General features: G+C 46.1%; 1 protein-coding gene across 4 annotated transcripts in view; it reads right to left on the bottom strand.

The window, feature by feature from the left end:
• Nucleotides 1–25,670, bottom strand: part of zbtb46 (zinc finger and BTB domain containing 46) — a 58,107-nt gene that overhangs the window by 10,480 nt on the left and 21,957 nt on the right. For all 4 annotated transcript variants that reach the window (XM_035646175.2, XM_035646174.2, XM_035646177.2 and 1 more), the window contains exons 3-4: nucleotides 25,456–25,670; nucleotides 4,047–4,328 (exon numbers count right to left, since the gene is read on the bottom strand). The exon at nucleotides 25,456–25,670 is cut by the window's right edge and continues 725 nt beyond it. In XM_035646175.2, coding sequence (XP_035502068.2) covers nucleotides 4,047–4,328; nucleotides 25,456–25,670 — 497 coding nt within the window. The remainder of the gene's footprint in view (nucleotides 1–4,046; nucleotides 4,329–25,455) is intronic.

The raw sequence follows: 25,670 nt of genomic DNA, 5'->3' as shown, positions 1-25,670 counted from the left end.
GCATGTGCTGTGCGAGCGAGTGAAATGCATATAAGGAGAGGGCTTGAGGATCCTCTGTAGCGTGGAGGGAGATTTGTTTTGGACAGGAGCCATCCTGCAGCTCGAGTGAAGACTTTTTGTACACGCAGGGTAAAGGACAACTGTATCGTCCATGTAAGATGTTTACCAGCAACAAGTTAAGGCCGCAGGATGTCCTTTAGTGCTCTAACTACTCACACAGAGGCTATTTCTGCTTACATTAATACCCCCATTAGCTGGTACTGTGAGTGCCTCTCTTTTTGTCTTATGGTGCATATTAATCAAAGTATAGTGCATTTCAGGTTACTCAGGAACCTGAGATTGTGTGTCTGCGTGTGTGTGTGTGTGTGTGTGTGTGTGTGTGTGTGTGTGTGTACTGTACGCTATGTGTGAGTGTGGGCAGCGTTTTGGGGAATGTCTCCAGAGTTATGCAGTGGGTTAGCCATTCGTTGCCCTCCTCTGCACAATGGACAGAATCACACAACCATGAGGCTCGACCATCGACGGATTCTTGGAATGTTAAACTACCGCGCCCGACACTCCTCACTCCCACTTACTGAGAACACACACAAACGCTTGAAACTCCCCATCTCTTCCTCTTCCCCACCTCCGGCAGTGACGGGAGGAACAACATTGATAGGGAGGAAGACGTGAAGAGAGAGAGAGAGTCGAGGGACGAGCTACAGGTGAGCGATCGCACCTCATTAACAAATGAGCGTGCTGGCAGTATAAGGCACTTCCCTGGGAAAAGACCATCACGGAATATCTGCGTCCGCTGGGTTAAACAGTTTCGGTTCAAGTCGTTTGAAGAATTCCAACATACGACTGTAATTTTTGCAATCTTTCGCCCTCCGAGTTTAATATTGCCGCCGCGTCTGGTAAGCTGTGAAGAATACAAATAGCAGCGGGCTGACTCACTGCACAGGGACAAGAGCAAAATAACTAGAAGGAAGACAAATACAGTAATGTAGAGTAACTTTAACACTGAATGATGGCGGAGGAAGTAGAGTACACCCTGCGCTTTCCTACTCCGCCTGCAAAGGGAACCAGTTATAGTCAGTTGACCGACCAGTTGCCAATAGCTAATAAACTAAAACTCCATAAGTCTGTTAAGATTAAAGAGCAAGATAGGATTAAGGTCACCTTTAATGAACAATCCAACACCCAGATTGGAGTTAACTTCACCTCCTGTATCGAAATCTGCCTCAACATTGACCTTTACTCTCCCTTCAGGGTGTACGGAGTTGCTACTGTATATACAATCCAAATTTAAAATATGGAGCTTGCCCCATATTCACAAAAATCTGTGTTACAATCCTCCACGAAAACCGTCAAAATCTCTGAGGAGACGCCACGGAGTCACTGGGAGCTCCTGTAAATGTGACGTGACGAGAGCAGGGAGTGAGGGGAGAGGAGGTTCAATAATGTCAGCATCATTCGTACAGTTAATTGGATGTTCTTTACAGCCGGCGCACGGTGGCAGCGTGGACAGGTGCGCAGGGACCGTCCGGTAAAATCCATTGTCTGGCATGGATTGTTTGACGCACAGAGGGGTAGCGGGTGCCAAATCCACAAGATCTTAATGTGATTGAGGAGGCTGATTGACATCCATGCTGGTTCCACTGTATTGTTGGCGTTTCTACGTGCTGGGAGCCGTGCATTTGAATGGGCCTGTCAACTGATTCTCAGTTTGATCTGTTTTTGAATATATGGACGATCTTACAGAAAAAAAAATGAAAATACTATTTGTTTTTGTTTTTTAATTAAAATTATACAGAAAGGAGAGAACAAGAGAAAGGGGGGGAAGGGGGGGAGGGGAGACATAACCTCCATGTCATGTTGATATTCAGTGGGCTCTCTCGATTTGGGCCAGGTGACCTTGCTCTACCTCCCCTCTCCCTCGATCAATACTTTCCCAGGGTTTTAAACCAACACACTTTGATGCTCCACGGCTTCAGTAGAGAAGAGGGGCAACGAGACGGGGAGTGAGACAAATACGGAGCAATTGGAGGAGGCCGGCCAGAAGGGGAGGGAGCGAGGGGAGAGAGTGTGAGGGATGGGTGTTAAGGAGGGGTGAAGGAGAAATGGTTGGAGGGAGGGAGGGAGGGAGGGTGTGAGGGGGAGTACAAGAGCAAGGGGGGAAAAAAAGAACAGGAAGGATGTTGAGCAGGGGTGAAGGAGAAGCAGGGAGGAGAACGGGAGGGGTGGTTGGGGGGTGAATGAAGGGAGGGAGGCAGGGAGCAGCGATCTGTCAAACCAGCCAGACTTATCCTCCGCCCAGTAATCTGAGGTACACTGTTTGTTTATTTTCTGTCCTCATTTAGACACAGGGACAGACTCGGGGAGGGAGGGGAGGTTGTTGGCCATCTCGACAAACCCATTTCCCCAACCCCCTATTGTGCAGGGAATTCGAAATAGGGTTCGGCTAACCAAAAACCTCCCCAAGGTTGTTTTTTTTGGTGACAACTGAAATACAGCTGTACGACTAATTCGACAAGTTTCTTCTACTTTTTTTTTCTCCTTTTCTTCCAAAGCCGGGAGAAAATGATTAACATTCTCTGAATTCCTCCAAATCTCCTATTCATATCGTCAAGGCTGAGTGTATCTGTAAAGTGTGAGTGTGAATCAAAAAGCCTCCTCTCTCCTCCCGGGCCTGTGAGGCTGTCTATCTGTGCTGTGACAGCATCTGATTCTCCTCTTTAAGCCAACAGAAACATCTCAATCCCACACACTTAACACTTGCACAAAAGGGGTGATGTGATGTGACATGCGCGCGCGCGCGTGCAGTTGTGAACGTGTGTTTTGGTCTATTCAGTAGTCGGCCCTAGTCTTTTATTTCTCTAGGTGAGTGGGGCTCAACTCAAAAGGCATGACTCGGCTCGGAGTTGAACCCTTCCTCTGCGTTTCTTCCGCTCACAAAGACGGGAGAAATTCGGGACAAAAGATCCAATTACGAGCCAGTAAAAGCAAAGAAACGGAAACACACAAGTCACACACACACACACACACACACAAACTCACAAATGTGCCCACACGCACATGGAATGTATGCTCACATAGGCGCTCACACACAGAGAGATGCACGCAGGTGGTGCCGACAGCGACACACGCACACAAAAAGACTTGATCGAAGAAAAACTAATCCTTGGTGACATTAAGCACAATTAAGCATGTGTATCGATCAATTATTGACATCATTAGAAAATGATTTACTCGACAGCAACTACTCAGCAGGCATCACAATTGGAATGGAGTGGAACATTTTCTTTTTCACTGTTGATGTGCTGAGAGTGGGGAAAGGTTGTAGAATTCTTAACACACAAAAACATAAAACTATAATAACATATAAAAAATGTGATACATCGTCATCCATAACCACAAAGAAATGAATTGCTATAATAAATAAATACTTGAAGTGTGTTGTGATCCGATTTTGTGAGTTTTTTTTAGGAAACAACTTTGAGAGAATCCTCTTTTATCAGCGGACAGGTTTTTTCTTCTTCTTCCGTACTCGAGAGGAGCAGAGCCGCTCCATCACTTTTGGTTCAGTAAGAGCGACTAATTCACGAACAGTTGCTGCAGCTCTGTTGTGCTGTTTTGCTGCTGTGAAGTGCAGCTGTAGACCCACTTCTGCGCACAAAGAAACTGTCACATAAAACCAAACAAATTTTCTCACGACAGCGAGAGCGATCCCAGCAAAATGTTCTCTCACTGAGTCACCGCGGACTATTCATCATTGGCGCTGCCACGCACTCAAGTGGAACCGCGCACACACACACACACACGCGCGCGCGCACACACATGCACGCATTTATCCAGATAAAGAGGCTGATGAGGGAAATACTCTGCAGCAGTAGACACTCATGTCAAAAGCCTGTATATTTTAGGTCTCACAGGTGACACAATACACGAGTAGATTTTTTTTGTGTACATGGCTTGTAGGTTATGATGACACGTGTGGCTGGTTGAGTGCCAAGTGTGTGTAATGATCAGTGTGCTGAGTACAGTGTCAGTAAATAGTGACTTACACGACAGGGAGTGTGCTCCTTTGGGCAGGTACTCGTAGAGCAAGGGGTTATCATCGCCCATCATCTCCGCCCGCAGGGACAGCAGGCTGTTCTTACTCATCAGCGCCGCCTTCAGATTGGCCACGGATGAGATGGTCCCACCCCCGCCTCGTCCCCCGGGCTCCTCCGATTCGTTGGTACCCATGAAGCCGGGCTCCGTGGCCAGAGCCTCCTCCTGTTTGAGGAAGAAGTCGAGGCGCTCGCCGCGGCTGTCTGAGCTGTTGGGTTCGGTCACGTCTGCCCCTGAATAGAGATGAAGTGAGAGGAGATGAGTGAGGCTCTTCGGTTCACCTCGCTGGCATAACCAAATGGTTTTGAGTTCACACAAACTAAAGCAGCAGAATTCAAGTAGGTGGTGAGGGACCATGCCTGTTTTTACTTAATTTGAGGGATTACATGCTCCTCTAGAGGCTGAAAATCATGACACTCAGATTCACAGATTTGTGAAACCCTTTCAAAGGGGGATAAAATTGGTAGTGGTGAGACAAAACATAAATCTAACATCTTACTTGAGAAGTTGTCACTGTGGATTTAAGTGTTTTTTGCTCGACACAAATAACAGAGGATAAATACCCCCCCCCAAAAAATCCTCTCAAAGCTCTCAGCCGAGTCATCATTTACACCCAGTGTTTTCGGTAGCGACTATAGAACACGTCACCGCTCTGATTCATCTCTCTCCCTCCTCACCTCCCTCAACATACCTCATCATCACCAGTCAACAAGAATACATAGAGATCATAAAGAGACGGTGAGACAGAGCGAGAAAGGCAGACAGACGGTGTGTGTGTGTGTGTGCACGTGGGTGCGCATGCGTGCATTATGTCTGTGTGTGTGTGTGTGTGTGTGTGTGTGTGTTTGCCTGTCAGTGTCATTGAAAGGAGTGTGTGTAGAAAAGCTGTCAGCAGGAGACATGACGCTGGAGGTTCCACTGTAGATCTACAAGACTGTCAGACCACACTGCCGACGACGGCCCTGCTCAACACTCTCACACACACACACACACACACGCACTATCATTGCCTCCTAATTGACATTTAACGGATGACAGGTTGTTTTCTCTCTCAAAGACTTAGACTAAAATACACACCACACACATCACAGACTCATGGAGAGAAAGTCTTCCAAAATATAAGTCTTCTGTTCCACACAGTCCATGCAGCGACAGCTGAATTGACACTTTAAGCTAATGGGGAATAAAGAAAGTGAAGACAATTGAGAAAGAGTGAAGAAAATGAAATAGCAGCAGGAAAACAAAATAGGCCTATTGTCCATTTTAACAACAGTCAGGTAGTGGTAAGTGTTTCCTGTGCAGCCCAGTGCTCGTCTGCTGCAGGGGGAGTCAAGGTGACAGAGACAGTAGTTTGCCTCCACGTCTGGAATACCGATGGGTACAGCCTCTTCACAGCCTACTGGGTCAATGTTGACCACTCTCTCGCTCTCTCTCACACACACACACACACACAAACACACACACGCGCGCGCACACACGCACACACACACACACACACACACACACACTGTCAGTCATTTTTCATGCTCGGTATAGATAAATGATCATAGATCAGATGGATGGATACACGCCCTGTGTGCACCATTGCACTTACATGCATAAATCTGAAAAAGGTGAGTGAGATACAGGGACGCCAAGGAGAAGGAGATGGGGCGCGACAGACAAGACTGACGTACATATGTAGGTAATGAGACCATCAAACCATCACACCACTACAGCGGGAGAGATGAGAAAGAGGAGATAAAGTCGGGGAAATTAAGGAAGAAGAGCGAAGGAACGGACAGGGTAGAAAGAGAGAGAGAGAGAGAGAGAGAGAGAGAGGGAAAAACAGGCAGGGGAGTGTAAAAGCGGGGGTGCTGAGCTGTGGAGGAAGCACAGGAGATACACACAAAATACACACGCATGCAACCACGCACTCCTTCATCCCACACACACACACACACACGCACGCACACACACACACACACAAACAAAGTTAATTAAGGAGGGGGTGTAGGGGTTGGCGCAAGGGGCATAAGGTGCAGGAATTCATTAGAGCTCTGCCCCCTCCTTCAGTGGGCAGCCCAGCAGCCACAGGAGTCAATCAATAACATAGATCTGCTGTTGGCCAACAACAAACACACACACATGCACAAAGACACGTACACATACATGGATAAAGGAGAGGCAGACAAATGGAAGGAGAGGGAGCGAAGGAGAGAGAGAGAGAGAAGAGGGTCACCCCTGACCCCCATCTCCCTCTACTCATCTGTTCATTGGACGAGTGGATGACCCCCTGACCACTTTTCCCAGCATCCTCTGGACACGTGCATCTACAGATGGAGCATGTCCGCCCTCCTCACAGTCATACAGTAACAATGCCTCAGTCACACGCTGCAGATTAAATGGCAAGATATGGAAACGTGATTGCTTCATGATTTCCTTGCAGAAAACTGTAACATTTTCAACTTTTTTCCCCCTCTCCCAACACGTGTGAACTTAATACATATCGTACTTGTATGACACATTCGCAAAGGGCTCCGTGTCTGGCTGACACTCTCCGTTGTGCAACATAAAGTGTCCTGCTTTCTGAGAATGTGTCCACTTTTCCGAGACTAAGCGCGAGATATTGGAAATTAGTATTCAGCTGACCACAAACAGGCTTCCGCAGCAAATAATCGGAATATAGTACATAATCCTCACTTGTGTAAGCTTTATCTGCCCCGCGTAGATGGTGTGTTACTTAAACCTCATCCTGTTCCAACAGATAAAATCATTTACCACACCAGAAACAGTCGCACCTAATCCCATGCACGCAGCTTATGGATTTCATCATACGTGCGCCGGGTTTCTCTGAGGATTTGTGGCTACACATATTGTCGCGTCTTTCGGAGGCAATAGGTTTATCTGGAGTTTTTGAGACACTGTCGTTACGTCATTCTTTTGCGCACATATGCTGAGTGTTAAGATACTGGTTGTTGAGACAACCTATGAATTTCAATGGCATATAGGATATGCCTTTTCTGATACAAAAAACAAAACCATTTTCCTGTTTCCCCCCCCCCTCCCTCCTTTCTTTTGTTTTTACAGTGCAGTGGTCTCTGTACAGTGAAGGGAATTTTCATTTTCCCCTTCATAAAAGAGTCCGAATAATTTAGATTTCTGCTTTCTGAAGAGATCCTCCGTTTAATTTGGTTACCATGGTAGCCGGGCAGCCTTGGCTTCAACATTTATGCTAAATCAAATCCCCTTTTAAAAAGGAGAGACAAATATGTGGAAATGGTGGTCGTCTTTGTTCATGTGTGAGTTTGATCGTGCACGCGTGTGTGTTTGCGTGTGCGCAGTCGTGAGCAATGCTGCAGTATATGTGGGGGCTTGAGTGGGAAAAAGCAACGGCGGAATAAGACTTACCTTGGAATAAAAGATGTGTTTTGTTGAACTATACTTCAAATGTGTTGTGAGGGATCCTGCATTTATCAGCCATTGAGAGAGTTGCAGCTAATGGATAGAAGATACAGATTTATGTGCTGTGGTTGGAGGCTGCACTGTATATCTAAATGAGTGAGTGAATGTGTGTGTGTGTGTGTGTGTGTGTGTGTGTGTTTCACAAGGGGAGTTGTGTTATTGGAGAGTGCGCTTTGACGCAGTAAAGAGGAGGAGAGAGAAGGTCTGAAAAGGGAGGGAAGGGTCAGCTGACCCAGTTTGACCTCTGATCTTCTGTTCTGATTGTGCTCAAGGAGTGTGTCCGTGCATGTGTGCACGAGTGTGTGTATTTCATAACAACACGCTGTCGTGTCATGGATTTTTCAAAGATAAATGATGTTTCTTTTTTTTTGTTTTTAAGTTGACACCACCTCCACTACTGGCACACGCGCTCACTCGTGGCCCGGCTGTTGGTCGACACACTCCTGTAACACCTCCAGTCAGATACGCACACACACATGCACACAAACAACACAGCACACCTTCAAATCAACAGAGACAGTAGCCAAACACAATGGAGGGAAAAAAGTCCAGGGTGGTTAAGCAACGAGTTACTGAGGCTTGTCGACCACAAGAGAGCTGTCAAGAAGAAAGTAGGGCTTGTGTGCATGTTTGAGTATGGGAGTGCAAACAAAGGAGAAAGACTCTCTCGCTGTGTATCTTTGTGTGTGTGTGTGTGTGTGTGTGTGAGAGAGAGAGAGAGAGAGAGAGAGGGACAGCGGTGAAAGACCCAGAAAGAAGCCTTGCCCCAAGTCGGCCCGGTTAATGGCTCGTCCAGCCGGAGGTTGAAGAGGACAAGGCATTACAAGAGCCGTCTTGTCACAAGACCTCGCTGCTCGCCGCATGTTGTCCATGAGACATTGCTGCGGCGACGCGATTGCAAACTATGGAAACTAAAGTCTCCCCTTCACCTTTTGTCTCTTTCTTTTCATTTCCCCCCGCAAACAGCCCCGCACGCTGCACGTGTGATCAGTGCATGTTTGTCCTCGAGTGGACAAAGAGGGGAGGGAAGGTAGAACTTGCTTCCTCAGCATGCCAGAGTTTGAGAGGGTAAAAAAGTAATTTCAGTCGAGAAGGGGGAGTGAGGCACTAAAACAGCTCAAGAATTCAGAGGCAATTTAAAAAGCAGTGTGGGAGAGGGGAATGAAAAAAATGCTGGGTTAAAAAGGAGGGAGGATGGAAAGTGAAAGAGGTTGTTATTCTCTCTCTCTCTCTCTCTCTCTCTCTCTCCCTCTCTCTGTGTCTGTCTTCCTCTCCCTTACTTTCTCTCTCTCTCTCTCTCTCTCTGTTGTTTTTAGGGACTAGCCGGGCCACAACCTCCAGGAGAGATAGGGAAGAGTGGGTGGTGGTGATGGTGGTGGTGGGGTGTGTGTGTGGATAGGGAGGGCAAGCATAAATCAAGCAGAGCCTGAAGGCTTTAGAGGAGGGAGGGACGGAGGGGAGAGAGTGGTAAAGGACAGGGAGGGGAGGGAGAGAGAGAGAGAGAGAGATGATGGTGGTGGTGCTGGTGAAGGTGGTACTGCTGGGGCTCGGAGAAAAAGAGAGAGTGTGGGTGGAGGGGAGGAGAGGAGAGGAGAGGAGCACAGCGATTGCAAGAGTGGTGGGGTGAGAGGTGGATGGTGGGGTGATGGAGTGTGGGTGGGTGGGTGAGTGAAGGGGGAGAGCGTGGAGAGGTGAGGGGGAGGTTACAGAGGCTGCGGGAGGGAGGGTGGGTATAGTGCCGGGGGGGGGGGGGACTATGTCTACAGCTACATTCAAAAAATGCATCTTATTCTCCGCGCTTCAGTCCTGCGTCCGCATCAAGACGGCAAAGCTCCATGGCCACAACATGCACACAAAGACAGTGGGGGCAGCGTGTCAAGACGTGAAGCCCGTTCGCCGCCGTCATTAACAGCACAGCAATGTCCTCGAGCGTCACCATGTGGCGCGGGGAAATCTCTCCGGCTTAGTGAGCGCGGGGCGTGGCGCTGTGGTCAGCACCGTCGGGTTCGATCCAGGCCGACCAAGCTGGAGTTTCCATGTTCTCGCTGTGTCGACACGGGGGTTCTCCAGGTAGACATGCAGCTTAGGTCGACTGGAGACTCTAAATCGCCTGTAGGTGTGAATGTGGCTCCAGACCCCCCAGAAGCCTCAAATGGTTATAAGGGGCAGAGTTAATGGATGGGTGGATTAGTGAGCTTGCTACCTTTTGGTTAGCGAGTGGATTTGCTTGGTTCGGCTAATAGGAGAATAAATGGTCAAAAGCTATATTTCTCCTGATGACTATTGCACACTAAGTAAAAAAAAACTGGATGGTGCAACACAGCTATTAAGAACGTTACACATACACATACACATACGCATACGCATTCACATTCACATACACATACGCATGCAGGCAATTAAATACTGCAGCCACTTGTCGACGCATGTTCAGAAGTACATCACAAATGTATCACGGGCCTTTGTGTAGCTGGTCTGGTTGAAGGCTGTGTGGCGCTAAAGCTCAGGAGACGACTTCCCGTAACCGTCTCTGTGATTACTCATTTTAATATGACCCATAGCTACGATACACGGGTCGTTATTAGTATTCACGCTCGATCTAGCAGATGACTTTGTGATCACAAAGCAGTGATTTGATCTCAACATCTCAGCACATTGTTATAGTGCAGGATGTAACTTTCAAATGGTTAAACCGTAGCGCTATGATCAAGGATCAAATGGCTATTTTCTCTTCATTCAGCTGTTTGACGCTAGTGACAGGAAAATATGTAAATCCGTGAGTTCAGCTGCATCTAAACACAGTCGATGATCATGGAGAGCAAGACGTAACAGTGTGTCCGTCCTGTGCTTTTCCTTCAGTTGGCAGTGATCCACAGTTATGTTGTTTCATCGATTCATCGATTTTCTCTATTCAGAGAAATTGTTGGGTTCAAGAAAATGACATGAAAATGGCGGTGTGGTCGGAAGTCATTTCAAACGTATCTTTGTTTTTTCAAAATTAGCCGCCATGTCGCGGACCCACTCCGAGTGAGCAAGTGAATGAGTGAAGGAAGGAAAGGGAGGAAGCGGGTGAGTGCGTGGGGGATGGAGGATTGCAGGGCTCAAGGTAATCTGGGGAGTTAATGCAGCTTAGAGGGACCGCGAGGAGTGGGAGGGAGGTAGAGAGAGAGAGAGAGAGAGAGAGAGAGAGGGAGAGGGGGAGTGATGGCAGAGGGAGAGAGAATATAAAAATAATAGGGTCAGCAGGGAAAGAGAGAGAGGGAGAGGAATAAATGAAGATGTATCAGAAACAAAGGCAGAAGAAACTGAGGGGGGTGAGAGAGAGAGAAGGAGAGAGAGAGAGTAGAGTGCAAAAGCTGCGGAGATAGGAGAGTGGTGGGGGAGAGAGCGAGCAGAGTAAGTGAGCGAGATAAAGAGTGGGCTAATGAAAGGTAGGGTGAGGCTGAGCGAGTTGGCGGGTAGGAGGGAAGTCGACAGAGAGCGAGAGCGAGACAGAGAGAGAGCGGGGGAGAGGTCTGCATGGGGAAAGAATGCTGGGTGGGGAAGGAAGGCAGACACGCAGGGCTTTGTGCTAAAAGCAAAGAGTGAGAGATGGAGAGATTGAGAGAGAGCGAGAAAGAGAGAGAGGTTATGTCTCGGGGTTATGCACAGGGGAGGAACTGGTGAGCAGGCACGAGCCCAAAAGCCCTGTCCGGCCCAGTCCAGGGTTATATTTGAAGGGTGAGGCGGGGGGGGGGGGGGGAGAGAGAGAGAGAGAGAGAGAGAGAGAGAGAGAGAGAGAGGCAGAGGTTTAAAGGAGGGATAATGGAAAGAGGAGGAGGAAGAACGACAAGGACTCAGGGTGGGGATGCTGTACAGAGCCAGTGGGTTATTAGTGTGTGGGTTAACAAACTTCTCCGACTCACGCTGACCAGCTCAGAGGCTCAGAGGCAACTAGCTCGCCAGAATGACTTCTTTACTGCTCCCCGGAAATGAATCTGAGATGAGTTTACCGAGCAAACAAAGTTGGCAAAAAATGAATAAAAAAAATCTAAAATATATCCAGCTTGAGCAGATCGCGAAGCCATGAATGAGATAAATCTCATGTTAGGACACATACAATTCAAATGTGTTCATTAGATTATGAACCAGTAACCAGTAACCAGTAACCAAATCTATGTCCTGCAAAAATCTTCTCATCTTACATCAAAACTGTCAATGGTCTATATCTTTTACATCCATGTCTTACTACATAGACGTCCACTGTATGATGGACGGAACCATGTGTGCTGCTGCTTTCTGCCCTGGGTTAAACGGAGGAGGAAAAGGGAAGCAAATGCAAACATTGCCTCCATTCGAGTATTATTTTTTGAATCCATAACACCTCCTGAAATTCTTGTTTTTGCTGACCTCCAGTGATTTGCACAGGTCCAGGACATCATCGCATCACAGTTGTGTGTGGTCGGAGGTAAAACTTTTTTTTCACTCTCGTGGGTTTTTTTCCACCAAGAAAAACAATTATGTGATATTCTTTCATACTATGTTAAAGACAAATCAAGACCAATTTTTTTTTGGTCATTTAATATATGGATATCTTGGATTTAAGCACGCATGAGTCTTCCCGTCTTGGGTTCAGCGAGTTCGGCAAAGCGTTCAGGGAATTTTCTGTAAAAGGGAAAAAGGCAAATTGGTGCACTCTGGATTAAATAAACTGCATTGGATTTGAGGGAAATTTTGAAAAGGGGGTGATCTGTATAAGACATAGAACTAACAAGTAAAGATGACTCGCTTACACGGAGGATTTTTACTGTTAGATCGTAAGTTTGCGGCGCCAAGAAACCTGTCAATGCACAGAAATGAAATAAAACCAATCAGTCTGATTTTTTATGTTTTGATTATTTCACTTTTTCAGATTTCTGTCAAGATGAGCAAAGGCTTTTAAAGACCACATCAAGTGGCAGCCTGAGAAAAGCACAAAGGCACAACACGGGAGGACGTGCACTACAATCATACGCTGCAGTCACAACGGGCGAACGGAGGGCAGGTGACCAGCACACGACAGTCCGTGTCACTGTGATCCGTTCACAGCAGGGCACTGCACCGAGCGGTGTGCAGGGGGTGGTACTTGTTCTCTGGAAAGCATTGACGTTGTTGTCGGGCTGCCCAGTGACCAGGGAGGCTATTGCCCCTCTCTCTCTGCTCATCTCTCCCATCTCAGAACATTAAGACTGTGTCTCTCTGTGCTTGTATCCTTGGCAACCTGCCTCCAACAATGGAGAGAGCTCTGGCCTCAGCATGGGAGGAGTACGGTGCGATGGAGAGGAAAAGCGAGGGCAAGGGAGATAGAGGGAGGTGGAAAACTGGCAGAGAGGCCGGACAGAAAGGGAGAGCGAAAGGAACGAGTCGCCGTGTTTGTCGTGCACAGATGTGTATCGGTCCAAAAGGAGAGAGCAAAGCAAAAGGGTTAAACAAAGGAAGGAAGTGAGACAAATGATACGTGGATGAGGGAGCCTTCGTAACTAAGCATTTGTCTGTAAATCGCAAACAAGGGAAATCTCACTGTCCTGTAGGTGAGTAAAGACTTTGTTCATAAGAGGTAAGAACAGCTGGATTCACACTGCGTGAACAGAGGGGGAAGCCACAGCGAGAGATGCATACATGCAACAGAAGACTGTGTTCATCCTCTCTTCCCCCACTGCAGCAGAGCTGAACCATTGAGATTAATTGCTTATGATCAAATCAGCAGAAGCTGTGCAAATTAAAGAACAGGCCAGCCCCCCGCAACACACACACACACACACACACACACACACCTCTTCGTCCCTCACCTCCGCATTATCTCCGACCCACCCCAAGCCAGACCCGGTGGACAGTGCGTGTGACGAGCCCCGGTTCTTATTCCAGTCTGCAAACGTGTCATTTCCCTTTTCCCCCCGGGAGAGGAACCTAGGGCTCAGAAAGGTCTCGCAATGGAGCAGGGGGTCAGTCAAATAGTGCAGGCCGGGCGAATGCACATACACAAACACAGTACACACAGACTTACACGGACACGCACATGCAAGCGAGCACACAGGAAGAGTCCGTGCCATAAGCAGAACTGCTGATGGCTCACCCTCCCTCTCCCAAACTGCTCCTCCTTCCCTCTCTGACTCTCTCATTAAGACACCATTAGAGAGAAGGGCAGCGTGAGACCACACGACCTTTCCCTAACCCCTGTAACACACCCCTGGAAGGGAGGGGGGGGGGATACAAGGAGGGAGAGGAAGGGGCAAAAGATATAAGCAGCAAAAAGGGAGGCAGAGAAAAGAGAGATGGATAAGAGGAAAGGAGGGAGGCGTGGGGTAAAGGGGGAAAGTTGAGTGTACGTCAGAGTTCAAGCAATGAGCAAAATCTGGAAGAAAAAGGGAATCAGTGACTAATTAAACAACAAACCCCCTGCAGGGATAGATGAGTGGCAGGGAAATATATTAATATATTTATATATAATTATAATCCAGAATTTTTGTTTTCCCTAAAACACAAAGCATCTTTTTCAAGCAAGGGACAGATCACGACTTAACCATCATGGGAATAATATGAGACGTGTTCTGAACATAAGTTGTACTGTGGAAAAAAAAGAAAAGGAAAAAGGTGAGATGACTGTATCTCACTGTACTGGCAGATCTCTCTCACTTGCCCTAACTCAACAGTTTACAACTCACTACGAGATGATTCAAGCTCTGCTGGTTGCTGCCAGCGTGCTCAGTGGAAGGATGGAGGGGACGAAAACACAGCAGATAGAGGAGGTATGTATGAGTCAGAATGGAAGAGAGAGGTAGAGAGGCGTTCGATAAGTATGCAGTGACTTAGAAGAAGGGGATAATTTGGGAGTGGAGGGGAAGACGGCTGGGCTGCTTCCTTAGTCGGACACAGGAATGTAGAACGGGCGGATCCCAGTGCGTGTGTGCGTTTCTATGTGTATGTGTGTGTGTTTGTGCCAGACAGGAATCCCTAACCCCCACAGACTGCGGCTCCACTTATCAAGGTCTGAACAGAGGGGGTATGGAGGGGGAGAGGGGTCTGGGTGTGCCGCGCTATCAAATCCACCTCTAACCTCCATCGCTCCCTTTCCCCTCTCCTGTAAAACCTCCACACACTCACACACTCACGCACTCACGCACTCACATGCGCACACACACACTAAACCTTGAGCTGGATGTCTCTGAGGCTGGAGGAACTATGGGAAGGCCAAACAGTCTAACCGCTGAAGTAAAAAAGAAAAAAGAAAAAAAAACTGCCAGGGTCACAGACAATTACACCATGTACACAGGCAAACACACACTCTGTCTCCATACCTCTCTATCTGTCTGACACACACACACACACACACGCACACACGTGCGTGTGAACAAACTTTGAGCAAAAATCCTCTTTTACTTTTCTGAACAGCCACTGAAGCAGTCTCACATGAGGGCCCCTTAATTTGTTTTTCCCAACCTGGTCAGGTGTAGTCTCAACAGGGGGATTAGCATTAATGAATTAATAAATAAAAAATTTGCTGTTGTGGGAGGTCCCACCTGAAACAAGCCCATGGCCCATTTTAGATTCAGAGATACCGACTTAAGAGGAAGAGGGGGACGAGGATAAAGACAAACACAGAGAGTGGAAAGGAGATCAGGATGAAGTTATTCTTTGCATGCTGCTGCAATATATGAGAGAAGTGAGAAGGAACGAGTTCAGGAGGAGAGGTGGAGGAAAGTGGAAACAATGAGGAGTATGGGCAGGCAGGTGATCTGGGGCAAAGAGGTTGGGGGAGAGTGGAGCAACGGAAGGGAGCCTGGCCTCCTTTTTTTTTTTAATAAAACTACCATTGTTAATGACGAAGAGCAGGGGATGTACAGCAGAAAGATAAAGTCCTGATATCAATTCTGGCCTTGCTGCCGTTAAATTAGCTTCCAAAACTTAATTTCTATGATCCGTTTTTCAGAGAAAGTAAAAGGGTTAAGCCAAGTGACTATAGCTGCTTTCATACAGGCACTGAAGTCCAGACATTTTCCCTGGAGTTTTTTTCCATTGGGAAAAATATTGTCCAAGTGAGCCCCATGTCATAATATAACAGGAAAATGATGATATCGTCATGTCCGGCCTCCGGCATGTTCTGGACACTTGTTTGGGGCCTCGGAAACAACGCAGCACTGACACAGTATCAACTTTTAAATTGATATGTCGAACTCGTTGGCAAAATTTACACATCTCGCAGACACGGAGAGACATTAGTATTCATTTGGAGCTGTGCTCAAGGCAACCTGGCCGATCCAAGTCCAATATTCACTCTCCTCTTAGTGATGTTTTTCATATCCACTTTACTCCCGTGGGGAAATATCTGGCTCTGTAGCGGCTTAATCCTCCACTATGTTCACTAGTCGTTTACTTTGTCTGCCTGCCATTTGCTACAGCGGAGGGCAGGCGAAGTCGAGCAGAGTGGGTTTTTTCAAAGAAGTGACAATGAACCATAACACAAAATACATAGATAAATATTAGGCTGAAAAGATGCTAAAAGGAAGGGAAGTTTAGATTTGGGAAGTAATTTTCCTTGCGTGTATCACTTTGAGCAACGGTTATTTGAACTTATGTTAGTATGAAAAATATTGAGTATGGCTGAAAAAAGGTAAACAAGTACAATAACTATGTCTGGATAAGTCATGTCTTGGCTAATTGGGGGAAAGTGTTCATAAAAAGGCAGCTACATTTTTTGGGGGGGAATTACAGTAACATAGTTTTTGGGGTAATTTGGATTATTGCAATGTGAAGTAGATTTCTTACTTTTGGAACAAAGCCTGGAAGTTCCATTTTTACACAACAAACAAAAAGACACGGATGCTTCTGATGAGGAGGAAGTTTAACCCACAGCAGCGCTGCCTTTTTGAGCCCATATACTACACACACGTACACGCGCACGCACGCACACACGCACGAGAAGTGACCGTAGCTCCAGTGTATCTGATGAGTAAAAACAGAAGTGACAGTGTGAACTGACGGGATGGAAAAGGAAGGTCCAAACAGACAGAGGGAAGGAGGGATAGAGGAGAAAGGGAGGGGGACAAATAGTTGTGAAGGACAGACAGTGGCTTCCAGGACCATCTCCAACGCCTCCATCAAAACCCATAAAGAAACACACAAACAAATACACACGCAATCACACACTTGTATGTACACAGCCCAAGCCATAATTGTTCCCTGTGGTGATTTTGGCCTCTCCCTCCGAGTTTCTCATTGCTGTTGGCCAACTCCTCTGTATCTCAACACTTTCTTTTTTCCCGTTTTCAAGAGAGGAGGGGGGGGGGGGGGGGTGTCACAAGAGAAGGAATGAGGGATGAAGGAGAAAGAGAGGTCTAAAGGAAGGAGGTGCGGAGGGGTGTGACAGCGGAAAGGGGGAATGAAGGCAAGAAGGGAAGAGGAGAGAATGAATATATAAGAGGAAGGGAGACTTTGCCCTCCAGTGGGAACACTCCCACGATTGTATGTAAGTGTGTGTGTGTGTGTGTGTGTGTGTGTGTGTGTGTGTGTTTGTGTGCGAGCTGTGCCTCGGCCAAACCGACACACCCACAGGCTGTAGACCTCTATATCCTGTTCAGGTTGTCCGTTTGTCCAAACACCGTGCACCCACCCACCCACCCTCCTCCCCTCCTCCTCCTCCTCCTCCTCCTCCTTGCTCCCCTTTCCCAACTGGTCTGACGCTGATGGGGGTAGAGGCTGCGGAGCGAGTGGGTCTACGGTAAACAGAACAAAGCCACCTCTCTAAAATAAACAGACCGGGAAAAGAGGAACCCTCAGGTTGACTGAAAATGAGAGAGAAAGCACGAGAGCACCGATTCACGAGCCTGCTGGAAAGCACTTTTTTTTTCTAAAGGTTAAACTCTTTACAAAAGTTACTGTTTTCGCTTTCCCCTGGTCAGTCAGTCTGCCACTATATAATACTACTAATAATAATGAGTCTGCCTCTCTTTCCTCCACATACCCAGACACACACTTTACCATAAAGTCTCAATATCCCGGCTGCTGGTGCTCGACGTCGTCTTGGTGCATGCTGGGTGCAGTGTGACACATAAGCTGCCAGGTTCACGGCTACAGGGCCCATTACTGGCTATCAGATCACCGGGGGAGGGGGCATCCTAGTTCACATCACATCACATCTCCATCTCATATCTCCAAAAGAGGACTCCTGTCACGAATCTCTCATCAACGGGGAGGAGGCCCAGCTCGTAAGGCTGACAGATTTTTCCCAGAAAAAAATTGCAGATTCTTTGAGAATGATTTTCACAAGGTTTTGGGATCCCCAAAAAATGTTTCACCCATTTACTACTCAAACCATCTAAGGAAGTATATATCATATTTTTTAAAGCATATTAATGGTTTGTTTAATTTGATTTTTTACTTGGACCTTTATTTAGCAATATTTTTTTACACAACAAAAAAATTGATTTTGGACAGTACGGTTTGACAAGTGGTCTTACCGCTTATCTTCTTTTAAAGACGTGATTCGATATTATGGAATAGGATGAAGAAGAGGACATTGTGTGTGCCTGTGTGTGGGCGAGTAAAGCAGTATGGAAAGTAGGGTTTCTTAATTAAATACAAAATATGAGTAACTTGATTTGGTTACACTTTAAAATTTGAATGGGTGGTAATTAGAAAACTGTTACAAAAAGTAGTCTGATGGAAGGCTAAGTTCAGTCGAGTGCTGCCAACCGCAGATTAGCTTTGTCAGCATTGTTAAACTTTCTTAGGAGGTCTACCTGACAAACAACAGCAGATGCAAAACAGGCAACATGTGCGCTATATTTTTAGCCAATGATTTTAGCCAATGCATATTCACTTGGCGAGATGTTGCCATGCCAGGTGGCAGCCTGTTGCAGCAGCTCCCCATGTTTAGGCCACTCTTTAGTCTTTATCGCCCCTTGTGTGTTGTGGAATCTCCCAGTTTGGCATCAATGAAGTACATCTATCTGTAAATCTATTCATACAGTCTTTTGGTATGGAAGTTCGCTTCCTCGTTGTGCAGCATTGCACATTTACACTATTGTTTTTTCAGCCATTTGATGCCGAGTTTGAAAACTCAAAAACTCAAAAATTGCAAGGCAACACAGTGAAAAACCTTTCTTTTTAATTTTCTTCTCATTCATTGTTTTTTTGACTACAATTTAATATAAAAAATAAAAGGTCAAGGGAAAATTGGGTCTAGCTAGTTTGCTAAGCAGGTCTACCAAGCAAACAAACCACTGAGTGGAGACCAACCTTTTTTTTTTTACCACACGTGTGTAAGTCAATGTTAAACACCAATTTGACTATTTGACTCCACTGTGCAGCATTGCAGTTTTACATTATTGCTATTTATATCTTTTTCGACCATTTGATGCTGTGGGAATCAGAGGAGGTGACTCTGACTCCTCTAGTGCTATTTTTACTTCAAGAGAATAGGCAACAAAGTAAAAAACATGTTTTTCTTTTTCATCTAAATTATTGGTTTTCACTCTAACATAATGCTCAGGAAAATAAAAGGTCATGGAAAAATTGTGTCTTCAATCCTATTTTGCCAGAGGAAACATCCCCGTCAGAGTGATTTCTGGATTCATTCTACTTTGGGTAGCACTACTGAGTGCCACAGTCATTCACAGTGCTGCATGCAATATAAACAAATGGAAGACAATCCAAACTATTTATGAAAAAAACAACACTCAATTTGAGTGAATCTTTGATGACATTTTATAAAATAGCCCTCCCAATACTGTGTGCGCTTGATAAATAAAGTTAACCTCACCAATTCATTTACGGTGTGCAGTACATTCGGAACATGTGATGGAGTTTGAAGTCTGTTGTATGCGGGGTGGTTTTTTAGCTGTGGGGTACTGCTCTGAATGTTCAACCACAGAAACCTCCCGACCCACCCTGCCCTGTGCCGTGCCAAGAGGACATCCTGTCAGAATGCATTCTGGGTAGTTTAATTCTTAGACCTGAGCGATCAATGCCAAGAGGCGCGTGTGTGTGCGTGTGTGTGCGTGTGTGTAAACAGTTTAACTAGATTCATTTTGAAGTGAAATGTTGTATTGGATTGTGCTTGAGTACACTTTTTCATAAGGTTGGTGTACAATGCATGTGTTTATATAGTTTGGGCAAATAAGTGGGTGAATGTTCACAGTATGTGTGTGGGCCATGGCTAACTAGAGCGCACACACATTGGCCCGACCCGGGTCCACTCAGGGTGGGATTGCTAATCTTTAACCCCCCCCTTAAATTGTATATACTCTCCTCTCACCGGCTCCTGTTCCAGGGGCAGGAGGTGGGGAGGCGGGGGGTGCTGACGTTTTGGAAAAAAGCCACGGTCAGTAGTGGGAAGGGGGCAACTTCCTGTCCAAAATGGCTCTTTTAAAGCCAGAGAATTATAAATAGAGCAGGTGTCAGTATTGAGAACTGAGAGAGAGAGAGAGAGAGCGAGAGAGAGAGAGAGAGAGAGAGAGAGAGAGAGAGAGAGAGAGAGAGAGAGAGAGAGAGAGAGAGAGAGAGAGAGAATGCTGCGAGAGAAAAAGACAGACAGCAGGAGTGTGAAAAATTGTGTGAATGTGTGTGTGTGTGTGTGTGTGTGTGTGTGTGTGTTGTGACGGTGTGGTGGAGTAGGAGAAGGGGCTTTTAGCTGGTGGACTGCCCATAATGTCCAGCAGGATGTGAGGTCATATGACAAAGATGGCTGGTGGGTGGTGAGAAAATTATTGGTTTCCACGGTGATGATGGAACTTTTTTTAATTTGGTGGTGACCGAACAGGAGGTTGACATGAGCGAGAAAGACAGAGAAGAGGAAGTAAGGGGGAAAGAACAGTATTTTAGTCCTCCCAGCTTACAAGTCACAACTCTGAACACCCAGAGAAATGTGTGTGCGTGTGTGTGTGTGTGTGTGTGTGTGGGGGGGGGGGGGGGGGGGGGGGGGGTGACCAGGCCACAAAAGTCAATAGGGTTGGAGGAAAGGGCTGAAATCATCTGTGCAGTCAGAGGACAAAGGGGCAGAGCAAACAGGGGGTGGGGGAGACAGAGCGAGAAACAGAGAGGCCTGGAGTACAGAACTGATAATAGACTGTGGAAAAAGTGAGAAAGATGAACCAGGAGCCACAAAGAAAGAAAGAGAAGGACGAGGACAGAGTGGAGAACATACAGGGGGAGAGGCCTCAACACGGTGTAGTCATCTAACCCACAGCGAGTCAGACAGCAAGCCACGAAGAAAGGGGTTCAAAATTAAGTCCACACAGTCTGAAATATTAAATCTATTTTGGTTTTTTAATGAAGGAGGAGTGAATTAGGGAGAAAATATGAGAGTAGATTATTAAACCAAGAGCGAATAGAAGGGAGGGAAAAAAAAAGTGGAGAGGTGTGCAACGGGTGAGGGGGTTGAAATCTGTTCACGGTGTTTTAAATATTAAACCTATTTCAAGTTTAATGAAGTGCAAATACTATGGGGAGAGTCTTAACTGGAATACAGAGAGGAAGGGGGTGAAAGGGGGATCCGATTCATTATTTCAAGTGTTCACCTTTAGACTGCCGAGACTTGGGGAGAGGAGCGCAGAGAGAGAGAGAGAGAGAGAGAGAGAGAGAAGAGAAAGTTTAAGAGCAAACTAGAGGGTAATCTTGAGAGTGCCTGTCTGCGGGTCCCAGGTGAGTCCAAGAGGCTCCGGAGCTCCAGAGGATGAAGGGCTGAACTCAAACAAGCCAAATCACGCAGCGCTCCCGAGCTCGCAGGAATAAACAGGACAGGGTTTTACAGAAAGGTGATTTCATGTTGGGGTTTTTTTGTATGCGTCTGTGGGTACGTGTGTGACTGTGTGAGTCTCTGAGCATGTGTTTATTAGTGGGTGAGGAGGGGGAAGTCTGAGGCCACAGAGTGCAGAGGAAGAGAGTCAGATAAAGATGTTGGATTTCAAACAAGATTCTCGATGTAATCAATGTGCAACAGCTAGAGGGAAACGGAAAGAACAGCCCACGTGTGATTGAACTGTTCACGTCGTCATAATCAGATGCTCTTAGATATGTATGTGTGTGTGTGTGTGTGTGTGTGTGTGTATGTGTGTGTGTGTGTGTGTTTGTGTGTGTGTGTTTGTGTGTGTGTGTTTGTATGTGAGTGTATGTACATCACAACGGCCATGTACCAGATTGCCAAAATCCCCCAAGCTGCCACTAAAGGTCACTGAGTGTGTGTGTGTGTGTGTGTGTGTGTGTGTGTGTGTGTTCTGTAGGGTATTTTTTTTTTCATTCCAACAGACAAAAACACAAAAAATATTTCCAGAGATGTTATTATGTGGGATAAAGATCAAGTTGGTGTGTAAAGGAAGGAGGAGAAGAAATCAATCGTTTACTCGTGTTTTCACCAGCGGCTTCTTCTCAGTCTGAGAGTAAAGGTGCCTTGGAGCGGATCAATTCTGCCTCCTAAATGATAGCTTTCAAAGAGGTGACACATGATATAACAAAATGAAAACAATACTGGAAAATGCTGAAATGACATGAGGAACAGCTAATGGGAACAAACGACCATTTACAATTCAAAAAATCTCTATTTAAGAAATACTCAGTCAGGACTTTGCTATGATTACTTCCTTTTATATCGCAAATAGCTGTAAAAACTGAAATATACTGTAGTGTCAGGGAGGTGAATTACAGAGAGCCTATATTATTTTCCAAATGGAAATTGGATTACTTTTTTCAATACAATCCATTTATTATTAAAATGTCTGTGTGTGTGTGTGTGTGTGTGTGTGTGTGTGTGTGTGTGTCCAACAAAAACAAAACAAAGAGACTAGCAAATGACAATGAACATTTCTTTGCTTGATCTGACTTGACAAATGGTAAATCAGTTATAGTAAAATTGTTGACAATTAATGTTTTGCCAATTGACAACTTGATTAATCTACTCACCATTTCAGTATTACATAGATTCTGACATGATGCATCAAAGACAAATATGCTGAATTAAAAAAAAAGAAAAGAAGAAGAAGCTTGACTGCAATTTTCAAAACGCTTCGTCTTTGATTTGATGCTTTTTAATCCGGGTCTGGGAAAAGCAGTGGGGGGGGGGCAACTAAAAATAATTTTAGGTAATTATTTGAAGGTGTGCGACATAAGAAGGCAGGAGACGCGGAGACTATTTAAAACTCTCCTCAAAGTTGTCACCTCTAATATAGTATTATACAGAAAAATATACGCACACGGTGAGATCACTAATGCACGTGTAAGATATCTAATATTTGTGTCAGCTGACAAGGTGAGCTTAAGATGGGGTGAGATCAAGCATCAGCGAGACAGAGAGAGGGGGGGGGGAGGTTAGTGCTTAGTGGCCTCAGAAATGACATCAAGTGAACGCAGCAGATGTTTGCAAGCGAAGGGGATCTGAAGAAAATCGCTTCCTAATTCCTGCGGCTGTTTGTGTGGAGACAAGCGCGCGGCAAATTTTTCATACAAACACGTTGAAACGCCTCTGCGGCGCTAATACTGTACACTGAGCCTTTACATAGCCCTATATTATCCTTATATTACAGAATAATCCAGCGAAATCCTCAGTCAGCCGGTCCTCTGTGTTGTACCTAATGCAGGCATTTCCAACTGTAAAGCATGGAGACTGAGAGAGAGAGAGAGAGAGTGTGTGTGTGTGTGTGTGTGTGTGTGTGTGTGTGTGTGTGTGTGTCTAGGCAATTCTCATCAATAAAGAATGAAGCAATTAAGCTAATTTCAGACTGAAGGTGCCCTTTCCTTTTCCCTTTTTACCTACCATAGCCTTTCATGGAAACTAACAGCTGGACATCATGGAACAACAACCCCACCACACAGCAACAGCCCGTAAACGTGGGTGGTACAAATGGCAGGGGGGGAAAAAAGCCACTAAAGAATTCACCTTTGATTTCGGAGGAAAAATCCAACAATGCCACATTTATTCTTACGAGTTAACTGGTGTTTCCCCATCGCACAGATTTCCTCCAATGTGTCGAGCGGGAAGCACGGTCCCAAACGATGTCGTACATATGTTCTCAATAGCTCTTCTGCCGTCTGTAATATTGTGTAAATAGGAAACTTTAAATAGAACTTTACATCCCTTTCTAATTCCTTGGCTTTTCCATTTGCCTGTACATAGGAATCAGATCGTCTTCTGGAGGTGACGAAATCCCAGACTTAGGGAGACTTAGGACTTAAGTAGACAAACGCTTGTAAGCTCACAGAGATCCTGTTTATTTTTTGACCCTGACTTGGTCAACGTTAAAGAAAGAAAAACAATCCCCGCTTTAAATTTATTTTTATATACATGTATATATTGTTTTACTTCTGATCAGCACAGGGTAGAAATATGAAGAGCACTCCCACAACCAATATACTAGACTTCCTCTAACCTTTAGGTGAGAAAACACCTCTCTCGGTAATGGCTGCTTCGCCACAGCCAGACTCCAACCCTGTACGTTGTTATGCATGTGTGTGTGTGACTCTGAAGCAAAAAGACAAGATGTTCCTCGAGCGCCGTAGTAAGGCCTGACTGCGGGTCACAAAATCTGGAACTTAGGCACAAAACAGACAAACCCGCATAAGCCTGCGTGGATGTGCAGCCCTTCCTTTCTACATCGCTCTCTCTTCTCTTTCTCATTACCCCTCACGTCTGCCACAGCTCCCTCGCTCTTCCCTCCTCTCGCCCTTTCCAGAAGGTCCTTCCCTAAACCCCAGAGAGAGAGGGAGGAGCCTGGGATGGCGAGGACGCGCTGGTAATCCGTGCAGTGACCCAGGTCAATTCAATTATCCTGTTTTCTTTCGCTGCGCGACGTGTGTGCCCATTTCACAGCCAACTCCCTTAATGCGCCCAGGATTAGCTTCTCTTACTTTTAATGATCTACCTATCGACGCCTTGGGCCCCGCAGCACACACACACACGCACACATGCACACACACACACACACACACACACACACACACACACACACAACACAGGTAAGTGTTTTATGTAAAATAATTCACTAAACATTTCTGCAAGGCTGAGGATCAAGAGAGGCTGTCTCAACAAAAAAAAGAAATTCTTCTTGAGTTTGTGGTTGTGCCTGTTTATGTGGGAGTGTCTGTTACATAAACTGCTGTAAGAAGAGGCGCGTAATATCTATCAGCATTTACCTAAACTTCACCTCACACATCCAGGATTTGAGATAATCATCTTGGGGCCTAACACCTTAGTGTTACAAGCTTACTTATCTTAACCCCTGAGGAGGGAAAAAAAGGTCAGCCCATACTAGTGAACAGTGTGGAGGGCTGACATGCATTGAAATATCCACACAGGATTCAGACGGTGAAGCAAACAGGTGCTGCAAAGCGTCACGCACACTCTGCTGAACTCGAGTTCAACTAGAGTCAACAAAGCAGTTTGATCGCTCGCACGTAAAATGCTGCCCTACTGGTGAGAAGGTGTCTTTTAAAAGAGAAGCACAGATCAATTAGATTGTGCTTTAGTTGAGGTGTTGAGACGAGTCTCACACACTGACCTAATCTTATTATCTCACCAATCATTCACTAATTACAGGACTGGATAAATAATAAGGCGCCGGCATAACGAAACGGCAGCAGCTCAAAGAAAGTCTCCAGTCCCAGAGTCATCAAATCAAAAGTCCTTTCCAGTGTAGGCATGTTTTCTTTTGGCCCTTGTCCACCCGACCAATTTTGAGAGCTGATTCCACCTGCTGTTGTGACAATGAACTAATAATATTACCAACAAATCCACTATAAACGGACTATTTGGAAACACACGGTGTGCTTTCATCATTCCTGCCCGTGACCCACATCTCCTGCACTGTCAGTTGTGTTTGTATTGCATAAAAATATGCAGAAGCACTTTCCACTTAAGTTCGGAAACAGAAAACAGAGTAAGAAGCTTTTTAAATGTTTCTTGTTTTTTTTTACCTGGGATGTCCTGTCCATTGTAGTTCCATCCAGCCACAGCCAGCATGGAGGGCAGAGGAGATCCAGGCCTACTGTCCCTGTCTCTCTCCCTGTCCCGCTCTCTGTCCCAGTTCCTCTCAGCCTGCTGGGTAATGTGTCTGACTGTGTCCTTGTTCTTCCTGTTCTTCCTCCGCCCTGACCCTGATAGGGGTTGCCAGGGCCCCTCTCCGCCTCCT

The sequence above is a fragment of the Scophthalmus maximus genome, chromosome 3 (assembly GCF_022379125.1).
Source record: "Scophthalmus maximus strain ysfricsl-2021 chromosome 3, ASM2237912v1, whole genome shotgun sequence".
NCBI classification, from domain to species: domain Eukaryota; kingdom Metazoa; phylum Chordata; class Actinopteri; order Pleuronectiformes; family Scophthalmidae; genus Scophthalmus; species Scophthalmus maximus.
Note: the sequence above shows the minus strand (reverse complement) of the source record. Positions and strands in the feature narration are given on the sequence as shown.